Source organism: Rhea pennata, chromosome 15 (assembly GCF_028389875.1).
Source record: "Rhea pennata isolate bPtePen1 chromosome 15, bPtePen1.pri, whole genome shotgun sequence".
Classification (NCBI taxonomy): domain Eukaryota; kingdom Metazoa; phylum Chordata; class Aves; order Rheiformes; family Rheidae; genus Rhea; species Rhea pennata.
Window position 1 is genome coordinate 15,499,623 of NC_084677.1, and position 15,984 is coordinate 15,515,606.

Consider the following 15,984-nt stretch of genomic DNA (forward strand, 5'->3'; position numbering starts at 1 on the left):
TTTGGAGCAGATGGGCCAAGCAAAGCCTCACCTGTGTGAGGTGGAGATGGCAGAAGTGGCTCCACTAAGTCTGCTATGAGCCATCAGTAGCTTTTTGTCTTACTAACACAGTGAATATGTCGAGACCCAAAATATATCCACCAGACAGAAGGTTAGACAGATTTATTGACACAGTTTATTATTGACACCAAGAGCATTTTTTTAACATACATCAGCCCCATGTCAAACAGGTGCCATGCTGTTCTGTATCTACACTAGAAGTTTATACACATTCAAGCTGTACAGTATTAACAAATTGGGGAAGTATGTCCCACTGCTCCTCGCAAGAGAAGCAAGCCCTCATGCACACTAGTAAATAGCAGGGTTTATTTACAGTTTATTTTAATACTTGACTGCACTATGAGCAACATACAGCTCTAGGGCTGTCTCCTGTTTCTGGGGGTCATACTCAGCAGGAAGCAGAGGGAGCCTGGACTGTGGCTGCTTCAGTACCGCTGAAAGGAGCCTGGGTGCAGCTAGTGCAAACAAAGCCTCCCCTGAGCCCTGGCTCCTGGGCAGAGGGTAATAAGGAGAAATGCAGTTGCCCAGGGACTCTAGATAGTCCATTTGCACCTCTCCAGACCTCAGGAGGGCCACTGCTGACTCCGTGGAGGATGACTAGGCCAACTCACTTGGCTCAAGGTTTAGTGAGTCACCAGGAGCCCTGTGGTGCTCTGAGTGTTTGCTCATCTGCCTTGTACAGCTGCCTCAATGGCAGGAGTGATGCATTTTTCCGAGTCCCTGCTGTGGTGGTGCCCCAGGCCACTTGGTGCAAGCATGGCCCAGCAGGAATGCAAGGCACTAGCATTTTGGTGAAGGTGCTTTGTCCATCTTGGCCTAGAAAAGGCAGTCCAGGCTGCATTCAAATTCAGTCACCTGGGTGTTTCCACTGCATGCATTATTTTGATACCTCTAGCCTTCTGCTACCTGTGAAGTGCAGGACTAAGAGCACAGAAACCAAAATACAGCAGTGAAATATCTAAGGTTTAATTAAGGCCAACCTGTTAAGTACCCCCTTTTAAGCATCGCAATCCTTGGAGAGTTGCTGATGCAAAATGCCATGTTAGTATCTAATCTGCTGCCAGAGCCTGGACCATGCTGGCTTGTTAAGTGCAGGATGTAACGTGGGGCCTTGTGGCAGTCTGTTTTAACAGGGTTTGGCTAAACTAGGTCTCGGTATCTGTCTATATGTGGAAACCAGGTCAGGTTTATCCCGTTAATGTTGCTAAAAGCACACACAGCTTCTCAGGCATAGCCTTCAGGAGGCCGGGTGTGCCGGCAAGCGGCCAGCCGCACGGTGGAGCTGCGGCCTCAGCTCTGCGGCCGCCGTCTCTGCTGGCGGTAGAGAGCGGGGCTGTTTCTGGGACTTGTGAGACTGACCTTCGAAAGGGAACCTGTGCTGCCTGTCATCGCCTGCACTTCCGAGCTGCTCCGCGCGAGGCAGGAAACAGGGTGGCCTCGCGTGGGCTAGGAGAGCTGGCGGGACAGAACCAGGACACGGTGCCGAGCTGCTTTGGCACCAGGTGCGGCCGTGGTCAGTCAGGTCCCTGGTGGCAGCAGGCACGGACCCTCCAGTCCCAGGATGCAGGGGCCAGAAGCAGGCATAGAAGCGTTAATTGGGCTGTAGCCTGTTGGAGGCGGGGGGCGGGGGGGGGCGACAAGGCCTGTGCGGGGAAAGCGCTGCTGTCTGCTCCCAAGCGCCCTGCTCTGCTGGGCTGGCCCTGAGGAGAGGAGTCGGGGGTCTTCTGCTAGGAGCGTGTGCCGGAGCTGGGCAGTAAAGCTGCTGCCTGAGAAAGGAAGAGAGCTCTTCTCGTGAAGGCTCTTCCCCCAGGACTTGCAGGGACTTGCTGGTGGTGTCAACCCACTGCTGTAGCTGTTTTCCATCCTGAAGCAGGATGCAAAAATTTCCATCGTGGGGCAGCACAGCTGCGGCCCAGCAGCAGTAAGGCACTACACTAGGGCTCCTGACTTAGGGTACGGTACCAGGGGGCTTAACTCCTAGCAAAGGCGTCCTGCTCGGGCTCCTTCCCTGTGCTGCGGTACTGCTCCTGGACCCGTGTGCTGTGTTTGCCACCCGCAGAGCTGGGCACTGCTCTGACTGCCCCTTTCCAGCCTGACCTGCCACAGCCTCAGGTGGCCGAGGTCGCAGTGAAGCCCAGGCCTGGCCCACGTGTAAATCTTTAAATTCCAAGGGTGTTTCAAGCCTTTCATCTGCCAGCATTAGAGAGTAACGGGAAAGCTAAAAGTCTCTCCCCAAAACCTGTGTCAGAATGAGAAAGATCATGCAGGGCTGTCAGCCTAGAGGAATGGAGGAGCCTGCTTACAGCCGCCACAGAGGGGACATCCCCTTCCTGCGCTCTGCCAAGAGCAACGTAAGAGCAGGAAAACTCCTGAGAAGGAAGATGCAGGGTATCAGGTGAGGCCGCGCAATAGATTAGGGAGTGATGCTCCCAGCCAGCGCAGCGGGAGAAGCTTACGCCACCTTTGCATCTCCTTTCATCTGCTGCAGCACAGAGCAGGATGCTGAAAAACAAGTTGAGGGCAGACGTAGAGTCCAGGTTCTCCCTCTTGCACTCTGGGCTGCAAGACGTCAGCCTTAACCAGAACTGCATCCAGAAACTGCTGCAGAACAACCCACAAGAACTAAGAGGAACAAGAGGAGCTGGAACTGATTTTTTTGGCTATTTCCATGTCTGACTTGGCAACCAGGAATCGCAATTTCTTCCCTCCGGAGCGGATGAGGTCCACCGCACTGCAGAGACCAGCAACAGGGAGAGGTGAATTCTGGTGCCCCTAGGAGCCTTCCAGGTCACGGCTCACATGTTAAAGCACCAAGTCTCCGTCTCCCTTGGACACCCAGCTTACAGCAGCGGTCACGCTGGGCAGCGCAGGGCAGCTGTTCTCTAGCTGCAAAACACCCCCCACCCTCCGTTTTGTGCCCGCACAGCCTCGTTCGGTGCTACGAGCAGGGCCTGCTTCCCCTCTGCGTTCAGCGTCACGGAGAGTCTGGCCTTCACGCCGGTGCTGCCAGGACAGGGGAAAACGAGCCCAGAGCCGCTCTTTGGCCCCCGTGGCTTGTCGCGAACAGCAAGGCAGGGTGCAAGCTGCCTCATCCCGTGGCATCCGAAGGAAGCCCGGGGCCGGATGAGGCCGGGCAGGACTGGAGCAGCTCTGCATTGCTCAGAGGCCCCTTTGGCGGGGGGGGGGGGGGTCATGTTTATCTCCCAAACATGGGCCTTTCCTCCCTGCATCCTCCTGCAAACTCCCCACACAGCTGCTTTCACCACGTCCCGCTTAGGTAGCTCTGCTCTCTGCCGCCTGCCTTCACCGCAGGCGCCAATGTTTTGTTTGCTGCGAGCGTAGCAACAGGCACTAGGAGACCCTGCGCAGCTCCTTTTGCCGCAAAACAGCAGAAAACCTGGATGCAATAACCCCCTCCATGCCGATACCGGCGCGGCCCCTCCATCAGGCTGGGACTCACCTCTGGTAGTCTGCCCCGATTAGACTGGTGCCATTCACGGCCAGGATGCGGTCCCCGACGGAGAGCCGGCCGTCGGCGGCCGCGGGGCCCTCCGGGATGAGGGTGCGGACGTAGATGCCCGGCGAGCTCAGGGGAGTGTGCTGCGGACGGGGACGGGCAGTGAGCGCCCCGCCGGGGCGGCCGGGCACCCCCCCCAGCCCGGCCAGCGCCTCCTCCCCGCGGGGCGCAGCAAGGCTGGTGCCTGCTGGCGGGCAGGACCCGCAAGGCGCTCGGCCCGCGGCGGCCGCGCGCTGCCGAAGCACGGCTAACCGGCAGGTATGAGACGCGAGCCTTCGGGTTTTGCAGTCCGCGTGCACGCAGAAAGGAGCGGCAGGGGCAATCTTTCCTCGTTCAATTTAATTACGGGTACCACGTCGTTAACAAGCCTGCCGCCCCGTCTGGGGAACGGGAGCCCTTTGCGCGAGACTGTCCCTGGGGCTGAATGATGCCCTGTTTCCTACTGACTACCACACCGCCCTGAAAGGCCACTTTGTAAGACGATCCACTGCACGAAGCCAAATTGCGATGAGCCCTTCTGCCAGGGCAGGGAGGGCCGGAGCGCCGCTGGCACCCCGCGAGCCTCCTGCAGCCCCGCCTGCAAGGGCAGGGCGAGCTGCCGCGCTGCTCCCGCGCCCTTCGCCGCTCGCCGAAGGGTGGAGGAACGATCTCGCCTGAGTCATTTTCCCTCTGCAACAGCTTCAGGCCCGTTTTTGCTCTCTCCAGCTGCAGGACAGCTGGGCTGGACTCAGCACGCACAGCGCAGCGAGCCAGGAGCAGAGAGCTGTTTCTCCCAAGAGATCCCTCCGTGCCTCGTTTCCCCGGGAGAAGCAGCCTACCCCGGCGCTCGGGTTGGCATTACGCTCCTCGCTGGCTTTGCCCGCGGTACAAAGCAGCCCCTCCCTCCCGCCCGGCCCTCTCCAGCTGCGCGGTGGGACAGCCGCCCTGGCCTGCGGCCCGCGCCAGCGCTCACCGAGCCGTCGATCAGTCCCATCCCCAGCCCGGCGGGGCCTCGCTCCAGCTCCACCACGAAGACGTAGCAGAAGTCATCGGTGGCAGAGCTGCGGCTGGAAGATGCCGGTGTGGGGTAGTCGTAGGGCGTCGGAGAGCATCCTGGCGGCAGGGAGACCGTGTTACTGCTCCGGTGTCACCCGAACTCTGCCCTCCGACTTCCACGGAAAGCATCCCACCGAAACCCCATCACCGCCGCCCTCGAGTAGCCCCGGGCTGGTTTCGATACCTTCGGGGGTGCCGGCCTTGGTGCCGTTCAGCCCGCTCCTGCGTGCGTCCTGGAGGCTGGCGCCCTGGGGGGGCTCCAGGCTGCGGCAGTCGAAGTTCAGGGGGGTGGTGGGTGGCGTCAGCAGGCAGGAGGGGGCCGTGCCGCGTCCCAGCTGCAGCTGCTTGAGCTTCTCCCGGAGCTGCGGCTCGCTGCCGGGCGGCTCGCGCGGGGGGCCCCCGTCCGCCTCCGGCTCCGCGCAGCCGCCCGGGGAGCGGCAGGCCGGCGGGCCCAGGCTGCTTCCCAGGGCAGGGACGGGGCTCTCGCCCGCCTCCGGGACATCGGGCGCCGCGGCTGCCTCTTCCTTCGGGAGGAGAAGCACGCTCAGCGTGCGCCCGCGCGGGCGCCATCCAGGTCGTGTCCGCCCCCCGCCGCCCTCCTGCCCGCGCCCCCCCGGGCGCTTCGCCCGGCTCTCGGCTCCATCCGAAGCCCGAGCAGCGAGGACGCGGGACGGGTCCGTCCCTCCCGCTCCCCGGGTGCGGATTAGCGGGGGCTAAGCCCTCCCAGCGGCGCGGCGCGCCGAGTGGGCGGCCGAGGCTTGGCCACGGGCAAACGAGGGCAGCAAGCCCTCGGTCCGGGCTGCCCCGGCGGGTACCGCGGGAGGAGCCCCGGCGGGATGGAGAGGGACCCCGAGATCCTCCCCGGCCACCCCAGGGCCAGCGCTACCTTCGTGGGGGCCGGGCCCGGCCCGTCGCCGCCGGGGGGGCTCTTGCTCCGTAGGCTCCAGAGGAAGTGGCGGATGTAGAGGAGGTGCCGGTAGATGTTGTCGTCCAGCGTCTCCACCTCCAGGTCCACCTTGAAGCCGCCGCTGGGCAGGATGATGGGCGGGTGGTTATCGAAGGACTCCAGCACATCGTCTGACGGCGGAAAGGCAGGGGGGGGGGGGCTAGCGCCGGCCCGGGCTCCCCGACCCCCCTGCTCTTCTCCTCCAGCCCCACCGCCGGCGCCCCTCGCCATCCCTCCGCATGCTTCGCCAGAGCCCGGCGCCCTGCCAGCGTGGCTATTCCCAACGGCAGCAGTTACCCGCGGGAGCCCCGGGGAGGGGAGGGAATTGCCTGCCGTAGGCGTGAAAACCTCGGTGGTGGCCTGCAGGTGCCGGGAACCGCGCTGGGCACGAAGGCGGGGGCTCACCGTGCCGCGGGGCGGCCGCGCTCTCCTCCTCGGCGGGCTGCCAAGCCGCGACGCGGCCCGCGTCCATCGCCGCCCGGCACTGGCTCAGCAGGCGCCGGAGCTGCGCGGGGCTCAGCGCCGGGAATTCGGCTCGCAGGCACGGCCACGTCATCTGAGCGGAGGGAGGCGGTGCGGCGCGGCCGCGTTACCCCCGGGGCGCTCCCGGCGGGGCCGCGGCCGCCCGAGCTCCCCCGCGCCGGCGGCCCCTCACCTGCAGCAGCCGGGAGCCGGGCATGGCCAGCAGGTCGGCCGCGCCGGCCAGCTTGGCGAAGAACTGCTGCGCCAGCTGCTCCAGGCCGGCGCCGCGCAGCCACTCCAGCAGCAGCCGCACGCAGGCCCGCAGCTTCACGCCCTTGGACCAGTGGAAACAGCCGAGAGAGGAGCCTGCGGGAGGCAGGGCGGCCAGGCTGAGCGCCTCGACACGGAGGAGCAAGTCCAGGCTCACGCTGGCGGCTGCGGACATGCTAGACCCCGGCCGGCACTAGCAGCAGGGAAGAGCGCCCGGGCACTCGGCAGGGCTGCCGTGTTCATTAGGGCTAACGAGCACCATCTTGCTCCCCAATTAAAAAGCAGGTGGCTTATTAAGCAGGTGGTCCTGGGAAAGGTGCTGCGCTTGGCTTCCTCTGCTTGGGCTCAGGACAGTGGCCCTCCCGCGGGGGATGAGGGCGGCATACCTAAGGAGGCGTAGGGCTTGACCTCTCCCAAGGAGCGGAGCTGCGCCAACCCGGAGCTGGGCTTGGGCTCAGCTTCCCCGTGACGACGGTGCCGAGACGTGCCCCTCGCCAGCCTTCGCAAGCTGCCTGGCAAAGCCCCTTCTCCCAGCCCCACAACCTCTCAAGGGAGGATAGGGATGGACATGCTTTAAAATGCCCCGGGATGGTCCCTCAAAGCCATCGGCTTCAACCGGGCAGGGAGAGGGCGAGGAGCACCTTGCCGGGTGCACTGACCCTTGTCCAGGAGCTGGTTGAAGAGCAGGGTGTTGGAGAAGAAGAAGAGGTAGGCGAACATCTGCGAGGTGATCTCCGGGTGCACTTCGTACCGGCGCAGCAGGTCCAGCGTGGCCTGGTAGACGAGCACGACCCTGCGGAGCTCCTCGGGCAGCGCGGGGGGCGTTCGCCACGCCTCGCGGCCCTCGGTCTGGAAGGGGTCGCACTCCAGCAGCGCGGGGAGGGACACGTACAGACACTGCACCGGGACGTGCCAACAGCTGGAGACTCGCAGCAGGACTGATATTTTTTTTCCCCCCTTTCCCCCCCCCCCCCCCCCGAGCCCTCGCCGCAACGTGATGCTCTCCCCACGCCGCCACCCAAAGCGGAGCCTTTCAGCAGGAAACTCAGAGCTGGCTCAAGCTCCTGCCCGCCAGGGAAGTGCCGGCGGCCCCGTGTCCGCCGCCGCGCGCCTACCTTGGAGATGTAGTAGACGCACTGCTGGAAGGTGTACATGATGACTTCCTCCAGGACCGTCATCGCCTCCTCGCTGGCTGTGATGGTCGAGGAGAACAGGGACTCCTTGGACCCTAGGGCGGAGCAGACGGAGGTGAGAGGCGGGCAGGGGGACGGCAGCCGGCTCCTGATCGGAGCGGAGATGGAGAAGGGCCCGCGTCCTACCCTTGATGTCCAGCTCTTCCTCCATGCTCTGGATGTAGGCGGGGGATTTCTGCTGCACGAAGTAGAGGATCTCGATGGCGTTGGACATCCAGAAGACGACGTGCTGCAGGTCCGGGAGCAGGTCTGTGATGGTGAAGCGGGACAGGGATGCGGGATCCTGGCTGGGGAGACCAGGGAGAGCGTTTCTGGGTACGGATCCACTCGAACCGCGGTATAAGAGCGGCTGAAGAGCAGCTCCCTGGGAAGTACGAGCTGCTACGCCAGCTCTGGAGGTTTGAATCCAGCCTGACTGTGCTGGGCTGCTCAAAAATAAAGCAAAATAAACAAAAAGCATCTGGAAAGCTTTTCAGCTGCTGAACTGCTGAACTGTTTTCTTTTTTTTTCTTTTTTCTTTTTTTTTTAAAACCTATTTTTTCCTGCTATAAGAAAGTCTGGGAAGCTTCTCCTAGAGCTAGCCGGGGAAGAGACCTGGGAACAAGCGCGAGGAGCTTCTCCAGCCGCCGCTTCGGAGCCCGACCGCCGGGAACGGCCGCCAGCGCGGCCCCGGGCTGGCGAGAGCTGCGCCCCAGCGCGCCGCCTGGCCCCGGCACGGCGGCACGCGGCTGCTTCGCCGCTGGCCCTCGCCGGGCCCCCCGGGAATCGCTCTCTCCCGGCGCGCTGAATTCGCCCCCGTGCCGGGTAAAGCAAGCGGGGGTGGAGGGGGGGGGTCGCACTTACTGCTGCGACTGCTTCTCCGCCAGCTCTTTGGTCTTCTCCTGCGATCGGGGAGGAAAAGAGAAGGCAGCAGTGAGCGTACGGGGGGTGGCAAGAGACCGGGCAGCAGCGACGGGCGCCTTTGCAGCGGGGCAGAGGAAAAGCCCGGCGTGCGGTGCATGGGGGGGGAGGGACGCACACACGCGGCCCCGCCGACTGACCCGCACCGTCCGCTGGATCCTTCTGGCCGCCTTGAGCAGCAGCTGCCCGAAGTCCCCCGGCTCGAAGGCGGCGGCCGAGTGCTGCACGCAGAGGCACAGCAGGAAAGCGGGCGTCAGCTTGTGGTCGTCGCCCGCCGGCTCGACGAGGCTCAGGATGCGCCCCAGCAGCGCGTCCTCGGCGGCGCGCTCGAACTCCAGCAGCGGCTTGCGGCGTGCGGCGGCGGCGGCGGGGCGCCGGGGGCCCGGGTGGCCGCCGCAGCCGGCGCAGCACGGGCCGGCGGCGCGCTGCAGCGCCCGCAGCCCCGCCAGCGCCGGGGCGGGCAGGGGCCGAGCCTCGCCAGGCTCCTTGTAGAGCAGCAGGTAGTAGAGGCCCAGGGAGAGGAGGTCGCCGTGGCGCAGCGCCACGGGTCCCGGCGCCTCGCGGAAGTTGACGGCCACGGCGGCGCCGGCGACGGGCTCGAGGAGCAGGCGCTCGCCGGGGCGGCGGCGGGCCGCCGGCAGCCGCCGGATGGTGCAGTGCAGGGGCAGGATGTCCGGGGCGCACAGGGCGATGCTGGGGCTGCTGGCCGGCGTCCGCTGCCCCACCGTGTGCTGCTCGCGGGTCAGCAGGTACACCAGGCTGTCCTGCGAGGCGGGGGGTGCGCGGGCCGTGAGACGGGGCGGCCCGCTGGCGGCGGCAGGAGGTATCGTGCAGCCCCCCCCCTCCCCCCAGGAGCCCTTGCACCCCGTGCACGGGCGGCCGCCCACGTGCCAGCACGCCGGCTCCCCTCCCCGCACCACCAAGGGCACCTTCCCCCTGCATCCCGCTGCAGAAATGCCTCTGCTCCCCCAAAACCCACTGCCGGGGCTGCAGGGAGGGGAGGAAACGCTGCTAAAAGCATCATTTTAAGGATGCTCTTCCACAGCACCCCGTGCCCAGCGGGGCCATGCAAGGAGCCCTTTAAGGATGCTCTTCCGCAGCACCCCGTGCCCAGCGGGGCCATGCAAGGAGCCCTTTAAGGATGCTCTTCCGCAGCACCCCGTGCCCTGTGGGGCCGTGCAAGGAGCCCTTTAAGGATGCTCTTCCGCAGCACCCCGTGCCCAGCGGGGCCATGCAAGGAGCCCTTTAAGGATGCTCTTCCGCAGCACCCTGTGCCCAGTGGGGCCGTGCAAGGAGCCCTTTAAGGATGCTCTTCCGCAGCACCCCGTGCCCAGCGGGGCCATGCAAGGAGCCCTTTAAGGATGCTCTTCCGCAGCACCCCGTGCCCAGCGGGGCCATGCAAGGAGCCCTTTAAGGATGCTCTTCCGCAGCACCCTGTGCCCAGTGGGGCCGTGCAAGGAGCCCTTTAAGGATGCTCTTCCGCAGCACCCCGTGCCCAGCGGGGCCATGCAAGGAGCCCTTTAAGGATGCTCTTCCGCAGCACCCTGTGCCCAGTGGGGCCGTGCAAGGAGCCCTTTAAGGATGCTCTTCCGCAGCACCCCGTGCCCAGCGGGGCCATGCAAGGAGCCCTTTAAGGATGCTCTTCCGCAGCACCCCGTGCCCAGTGGGGCTGTGCAAGGAGCCCTTTAAGGATGCTCTTCCACAGCACCCCGTGCCCCGTGGGGCCGTGCAAGGAGCCCTTTAAGGATGCTCTTCCGCAGCACCCCGTGCCCAGCGGGGCCGTGCATGCAGCTCCCACCCCACGGGGCTCGGCAGCTGCAAAGAGCCTGCGGGGAAGACGGGCCGGGAGCAGGGAAAAGGGGGGCCGGGGTGAGGGGGGGCCGGGCCGCGCGGTGCTCACGTGCTGCTGGCTGTAGCCCTGCAGGAGCAGGAGGTGCGGGGACTGGTAGAGGGAGAAGCACGCGTTGCCGGCGGGCCGCTCGCCGGCGGGGCCGTCCCGCGCGCCGGCGGGGCCGCGCAGCGTCTCGGGCAGCGTGGAGTAGTGTCGGCGGAGCGGGTCGTCGCGCCGCGGCGCCGGGCGGCCCAGGCTGGTCTCGCTGAGGCTGCGCCGCAGCGTCGGCGGGGGTCCGGGCGGCTCAGCGCCCGCCGGCGGCCGCGCGGCCCCCTTGGCCCGGTTGCGCTGCAGCTTCCGGGCTTGGGCGTTGATGCCTGCGGGACGAGAGCCAGGATGAGTCCCGGGCCGCCGCGGCGCCGCCGTCCCCACTGTCGCAGCATCGCCACGGCGCCCGGCTGGGAGGAAGCAGTTCAAGCCCCCCCGGGAGCAGGGCTGATGTCCCCTCGCCGCGTGCCCGGCCCCAAGGATGCTGCCCACCGCCCAATCTCCTCCCCGCCGAGCGGCCGGGCCGTGGCTCGTCCTCCGCAGCGGAGCCGCCCGCCGCAGCAGCCGGCTGTCGGTAACTCCGCGCAGCGCCCGCGCGGGCAGAGCCGTCAGCAAGGCGCCCGGGAGCTCGAGCGAACGAAGGGGGCTGGCGCAGGCGGGGAAGCAGCCCCGGTCCCCGCGCCGGCACCCGGCGCCGGCAAGGAAATCCGAAAGGAGCGGCGGGGGCGGTTCGGGATGTACCTTGCACGGGGAGCATCCCCGGAGCAGGTCGCCGGCATTCGGAGATCGAGGCAGAGGACGAAGAGGGTGGGGGGGGGGAAAGGGCCCGCGGGAGCCGGGTCCCCGCTCTGGCCCTCGGCTCCGGGTGGGAGCCGGCGGCGGGGCCGGGGCGAGCGGCAGGCTGGAGCCGGGAGCCACTTAAAGGGATGCTCGCGAGCTCAGACCCCCAAAATGCCATCTGCCTTATTTGGTGTGGAACGGGCTGCCGGTTCTGAAATACATTTTTTTGTTTGTTTGTTTTAAGTCGAGCGCTCCTTTGCTGGGAAAACGAAAGAGACGGGGCTGGGAGAGGGAGAAAATAAACCCTGCTGTTTACATGCCTTAGGATTAGGGCGAGCGATGGCCAAGCAGCCCGCAGCGATCCGAACTGCGGCCGGCCGCCTCCGCCGGCAGGGGCGGAGCGGGCCAAGCCGGGAAATGCCCTTCCGTGCACCCCTCTTCCTCCTTAAAAACGCAACCAGCCACGCGCCGCGGCACAGCTCGCGCGGCCGGCGAGCAGCATGTCGCTGGCACGTGGCGAACGACGCCCTCGGCCGGGCTGCGGGCCGAGCTCGCCGAGGGCTGCGCGGGAACGGGGCGCGGGAACGGCGGCGGGAGGCTAACGCGGCCCCCGCGGCTCCCAGGGAGCCTGCGAAGCACCAGCTTTCGGGGTGCAATAGCTGGGGCCAGGCTGGGTGCCGGGGGGGGGGCTCACCGGCGGCCGGGTCCTGCCGGCGGTGGTTATCGCCCCAGGTAGCCCACGCCGGGCCGGGAGCGAGCAGGGCCGCCGGCTCCCACGCCAGGACGGCCAGGCCGCCATCGGCCCCTTATCTAGGGGAAAGGAAGCTTCTGTATTTATTTTGTGGCATTAAACCCAAAAGGAAAAAGCTGCTTTTTCGCTCCACGCAGCGGCCCCGCCGCGGGCTGGCTGCTAACCCCGGAGCGGCGCTGGAAAGATAAACACAGCTCTTTTCCTGAGCGCAGCGCCGGCCTCCTATGAACCGGGGCATTTTTTTCGATCCGCTGGTACCGGATTTGGGTGGTTAACGCACCCAAAACACGGGGCAAGCCGCGCCGAGGCCCGGCAGAGCCAGCGGCTGCCTGCCTGCCGCAACGGCAGAAAAACGCAGCGGGGCCGGGGGCGAGGAGCCGCGCGCGGCCCAGCCGCGACGGAGAGGACGGGGGCCTCGAGCCCAGCCTCCTCGCTCCTCCTCCCGCGCGGCCCCGCGGACGAGCGCCCCGGCATCCCCGACGGCGCCGCCGCCGCAGACCTATTTCGTCCCTACGTCGAATCCGAAGGGAATCCCCCCCCTCCCCCGGATGCAATCATGCTAAGGGTTTTTTTTTTTTTTTGCTTTCTAATTGATCTACAAAGTCAGACCCTCAACAATACCCTTTAATATCTGTATCTTTTAACGCAACAGGCTTAACTTTTGCATTCCCCAAAGCGTGCATGCAATTCTGCCTCCAAACTCCGGGGAAGTCGGGGCCAGCAAGGGCCGAGGAAGGAGCGAATGGCAAGCCTGGGACACGTTTCAAAACCAGGCCGCTGCGGCAGAGGTCGGACGCGGTACGGAGGCCGGGCGCAGCACCGCGACCGCGGCTCCCGCTCCTGGCGAGCAGGGCTCCTCCTGCCTCCTCTCTGCCAGCCGGGAGCCGGGCTGCGAGCTGATGCTGCAGGAGGAGGTCGCCCCTCGTTTGCAGCTGATGTGCGCAACCTGGGCTGCTAATTAGTGGCGCCAAGCGGGAGTGACTTCCCTCTCAGCAGGGAAGCAGCTAATAAACTAATTAGGAGAATGGGTAGCCGAGCATTTAAAACTCTTTAAGCTGGTTGCTACGAGGTCACAGATGGATGCAGAGCCCTTCCTGCCAGCTCAGCAGCGGGGCAGCAAAGCCGGGCCCTCCCGGATGGCCCTGGCGATTCCCCAGGCTGGGAAGCGCCTGGATTGTGTTTCCATGTGGATTCTGCTCTCCTGCGTTGCCCTGCTTTGCTCCGGGGAGCTGGGAGCCCAGAGTCCTGCTTTCCTCGGGCAGATGCTACGTTTTGCACACCAGCTCCTGGGAGCCTCCGCCAGGCCTACCGAGGTTCCTCATCCCGCTCGCGCGCCTCCGGCAGCGGGAGGGCAGGGGAGCTGCGTTGCCGCCGCCGTGCGGCAAGATGACCGATGGAGCCACCAGCAGCCCCCAAAGAAAGGTTGTTTTAGAGGAAAAAAAAAAATGCAGCTGGACAAGACCAGTCAGGGCTTGGTAGCCTGCAGAGCAGCTGCCCTGGGCGAAGGTTGGTGTCCTGGGGCAGGTTCTCTCTCAGAATAGAGAAAACCCTCGGAGGTAAGAAACGGAGAACTTCCTTCTGCCGTCCCCGCGCGAGACTGCCTGAACACACGAAGCGCCGTCCGCGCATCAGAAGCAAAACCAGGCTTGTTCCCAGGTCCGGGGCACGTGAGCCGGTCAGGAGCTGCTTTTTACTTAGAAATAGCGAGAGGCTGCCAAGGCTGGACCCGCGCTGCCCGCTCCCCCGCGGGAAACCGGGGCGGAAAGCCCACCGGAGCCGCAGCCCTGCGGTTCAGCGAGCCGGGGGAGGTCTCGTCCCCGCTGGCCGCAGCACCCGAATTCGCCGGCGCGTTCCTGCCCTTCGGCTTCCCCCGCGGGGAGCGGGACCAGCGAGGGGGGCTAAGGGCCAGGCTCTGCCGCCGGCACGGACCGCGGCGCGGCTCGAGCCGAAGAGACCTCCAGCCCGCGGGCGACCTCGGCACCCGCAGCTAGTTTTTTCCCTTTTATCCACTCAAAAGGAGCCATTTTTAGAGTCCGTCCAGCCTGTAGCTATTCCAAAGCTCTTAATCTCCCTCTGATCCCAGCTGGAAGAAGAGCAGGAGCTAAAAGCAGACCTCTGCATCCTCCTCCCTCGCTCACCCGAGCCCGCGGCCCGAGCCCTGCGCCGGGCGCGCGCCAGGAGCAGCCCTGCTTCCTCCGTCTGCATCACGCGCCGCAGGGCAGGAACGAGCTCCTGGAGAGCCGGATGAGCTATTGAGCCACTTCCAAACCCCGCACTTGGATTTTGGGGCATAACTAGCAGTTTCCAGTATGAAACCACGAGCCAGCGAGTCGCAGCCGCCGCCCGGGGCCCCGGCGGCCCATCTCCCGCCGCGGGCTCTCGCAGCCCCTCGTCGCCCCCATCGAGGCGAGACGAAGCGCGGGGGGGTTTGCTTGAGGGCCGCTTACGGAAAACGATCCTCCGGATGCTTGGAGAACCAGCCACCGCCTGCGCCAGGGAGGCAGGTTCCTGTGCTCGGCGGGGAGCCCAGTTTGCTTAGAGCCCAGCAGCGGGGACCGCGGGAAGCGCGGAGCCGGCCGCTCGCCGTGGCCGCACCGCCCGTATGCCGGGCGTCTGGGCTCCCTCCAGCCCGCGTTAAACCTGGCGGGGAAGAAGAGCCAGTTGGCCGTCAGCTCCCGACCCCGGGGCGTCCTGCCCGCTGCCCGTCCGCCCCGGCGGGCTCGGCCCCCGGGAGCCGCTCCGCGCCCCTCTCCCGGCCCCGGGCAGCTGCCGGGAGCTCGCGCCCGGCTCTGACCTGCGGTCGTGGTGTCCACGTCCCTGGACGCCAGCTCCTCCACCTCCGCCCTCTTGCGCAGCTCCAGCCTCCGGGAAAAGCCCTCCCTGGGCTTCCAAAGGTCCTGGATGAGGAGCGGCTTCTCGGTGTCCCCAAGGACCCTCAGGCCTTCAGTTTGCCACTGCTTTTCCGAGCCTTCGAACCGCCCGATGACATCGCACAACACGTACTGGCCCACGTTCACCTGGCTCAGCCCGTAGCGCTCCAAGGCTTCCTTCACCAGCTCCCGCGCGCCCGAGCTCCCCGTCGCCAGCACACTCTTGTAGTTGGTGCCCGCGCAGATGTTGCCTCCAAAGATCTTCAAGACGCCCGGGGCAGAAAGCTGGGTGGACAGTTCAGCTGGATCGTCACTGCCAGCTGTGGAGAAGGAGGATGCTGAGCTCCGGTCCTTGTAGCTCAGTGTGCGGTACAAGACCTGGGAGAAAATCCGGCTCTGACGCTTCAGCCTGCTCTTGGATGGTGGAGCCATGGTGGAGGAGGACCCATAAAACATAGTGTGTGAGGCTGTCATGGGATGCTGCTGGGCAGGGGAGAGAGACAGAAAGGGAAGAATCAAGATTTTGAAGGCCAGGTGCGTGTCCAGTAAGGGCAAAGCAGCCATCTGCTCCAACGGGGCATGGAGAGCACACGGCAGCCTGCTGCTGATGGCCCACAGAGGATCTTCCTCCTCCTCTCTCCTGTGACATGGAAAGAGGAGAGCAGAGGAGGGTGGTTTCCCTTGGGAAACCCAGGACACCAGCAGCCAGGTTCATCCAAACTCCTTGGGATCAGCACAGTTAGCCCCAGGAGGGATTTGTCCTCCCCCCTCCCTCCTCCCCCCAAAAAACTGCCCTGGAGCAGCCCCAAACTTCTGCATTGCACATATTAATAGTGATTGCCTCTTGCCTAAGCAGGAACGTGCTTATCTGCAGCTGGTCTTGCAGCGAGGGAAAAGCGGAGCCCAGCAGTTTTGTCACTCTGGGATTCGAGAGGGACCTTCCTGGTTGGGAGCCAAGGCATTAGGAGTCACTTTCACTAAAAGGTTTATGGAGCAATCCCATTTTTTAAAGGTGAAACGCAGAGCTCAAATGCAAATTAAATTGCGCTCAGAGGTCGCTGCTAAATGCCTTTGCCAGCTAAGAGGCCCTGGGTGAAAATGGGCTTTAATTAGCCTTTCTAAAAACGTCCTTACGCTGTCAAAGCTTTTGGCAGTTGCTGGCGTGCTAAGGACGTTAAAACAGGCCGTGGCATCGCCGGGAGCAGTGCCCACGATGGGGGCCGCCCGGGTCTCAGCCGGGGTGGGACGGCGGGAGCAGCCTCCGCAAAGCCCCTCACGTGGATTTTCCTCTCCGAGAACTTACCCCCCACCGAGAAAACGG

The 15,984-nt window shown here is 65.0% G+C and overlaps 1 protein-coding gene across 2 annotated transcripts; it reads right to left on the minus strand.

Annotated features, from left to right (window-relative positions):
* Nucleotides 1-147: 147 nt before the first annotated feature.
* Nucleotides 148-15,220, minus strand: RADIL (Rap associating with DIL domain). Of its 2 annotated transcripts, none has more exons than XM_062587910.1 (14): nucleotides 14,588-15,220; nucleotides 10,284-10,591; nucleotides 8,524-9,147; nucleotides 8,327-8,364; nucleotides 7,610-7,770; nucleotides 7,406-7,518; nucleotides 6,950-7,187; nucleotides 6,214-6,386; nucleotides 5,964-6,114; nucleotides 5,499-5,689; nucleotides 4,797-5,136; nucleotides 4,530-4,669; nucleotides 3,521-3,660; nucleotides 148-2,791 (listed from the first exon to the last, which is right to left on the minus strand). In XM_062587910.1, the coding sequence occupies exons 1-14, from the start codon at nucleotides 15,135-15,137 to the stop codon at nucleotides 2,683-2,685; spliced, it is 3,276 nt and encodes a 1,091-aa protein (XP_062443894.1). In that variant the 5' UTR covers nucleotides 15,138-15,220; the 3' UTR covers nucleotides 148-2,682. The 2 variants fall into 2 exon arrangements, with proteins under 2 accessions (XP_062443894.1, XP_062443893.1); XM_062587909.1 differs by lacking the exon at nucleotides 14,588-15,220 and adding an exon at nucleotides 11,004-11,212.
* Nucleotides 15,221-15,984: the final 764 nt, after the last annotated feature.

Coding starts and splice junctions, on each gene's coding strand:
- RADIL (XM_062587910.1), bottom strand. CDS start 15,137: ATGACAGCCTCACACACTATGTTTTATGGGTCCTCCTCCACCATGGCT. Junction 7,519..7,609: donor GGAAGAGCTGGACATCAAGG/GTAGGACGCGGG, acceptor GCTCCGCCCTAG/GGTCCAAGGAGTCCCTGTTC. Junction 4,670..4,796: donor CAAGGCCGGCACCCCCGAAG/GTATCGAAACCA, acceptor CCCTGCCGCCAG/GATGCTCTCCGACGCCCTAC.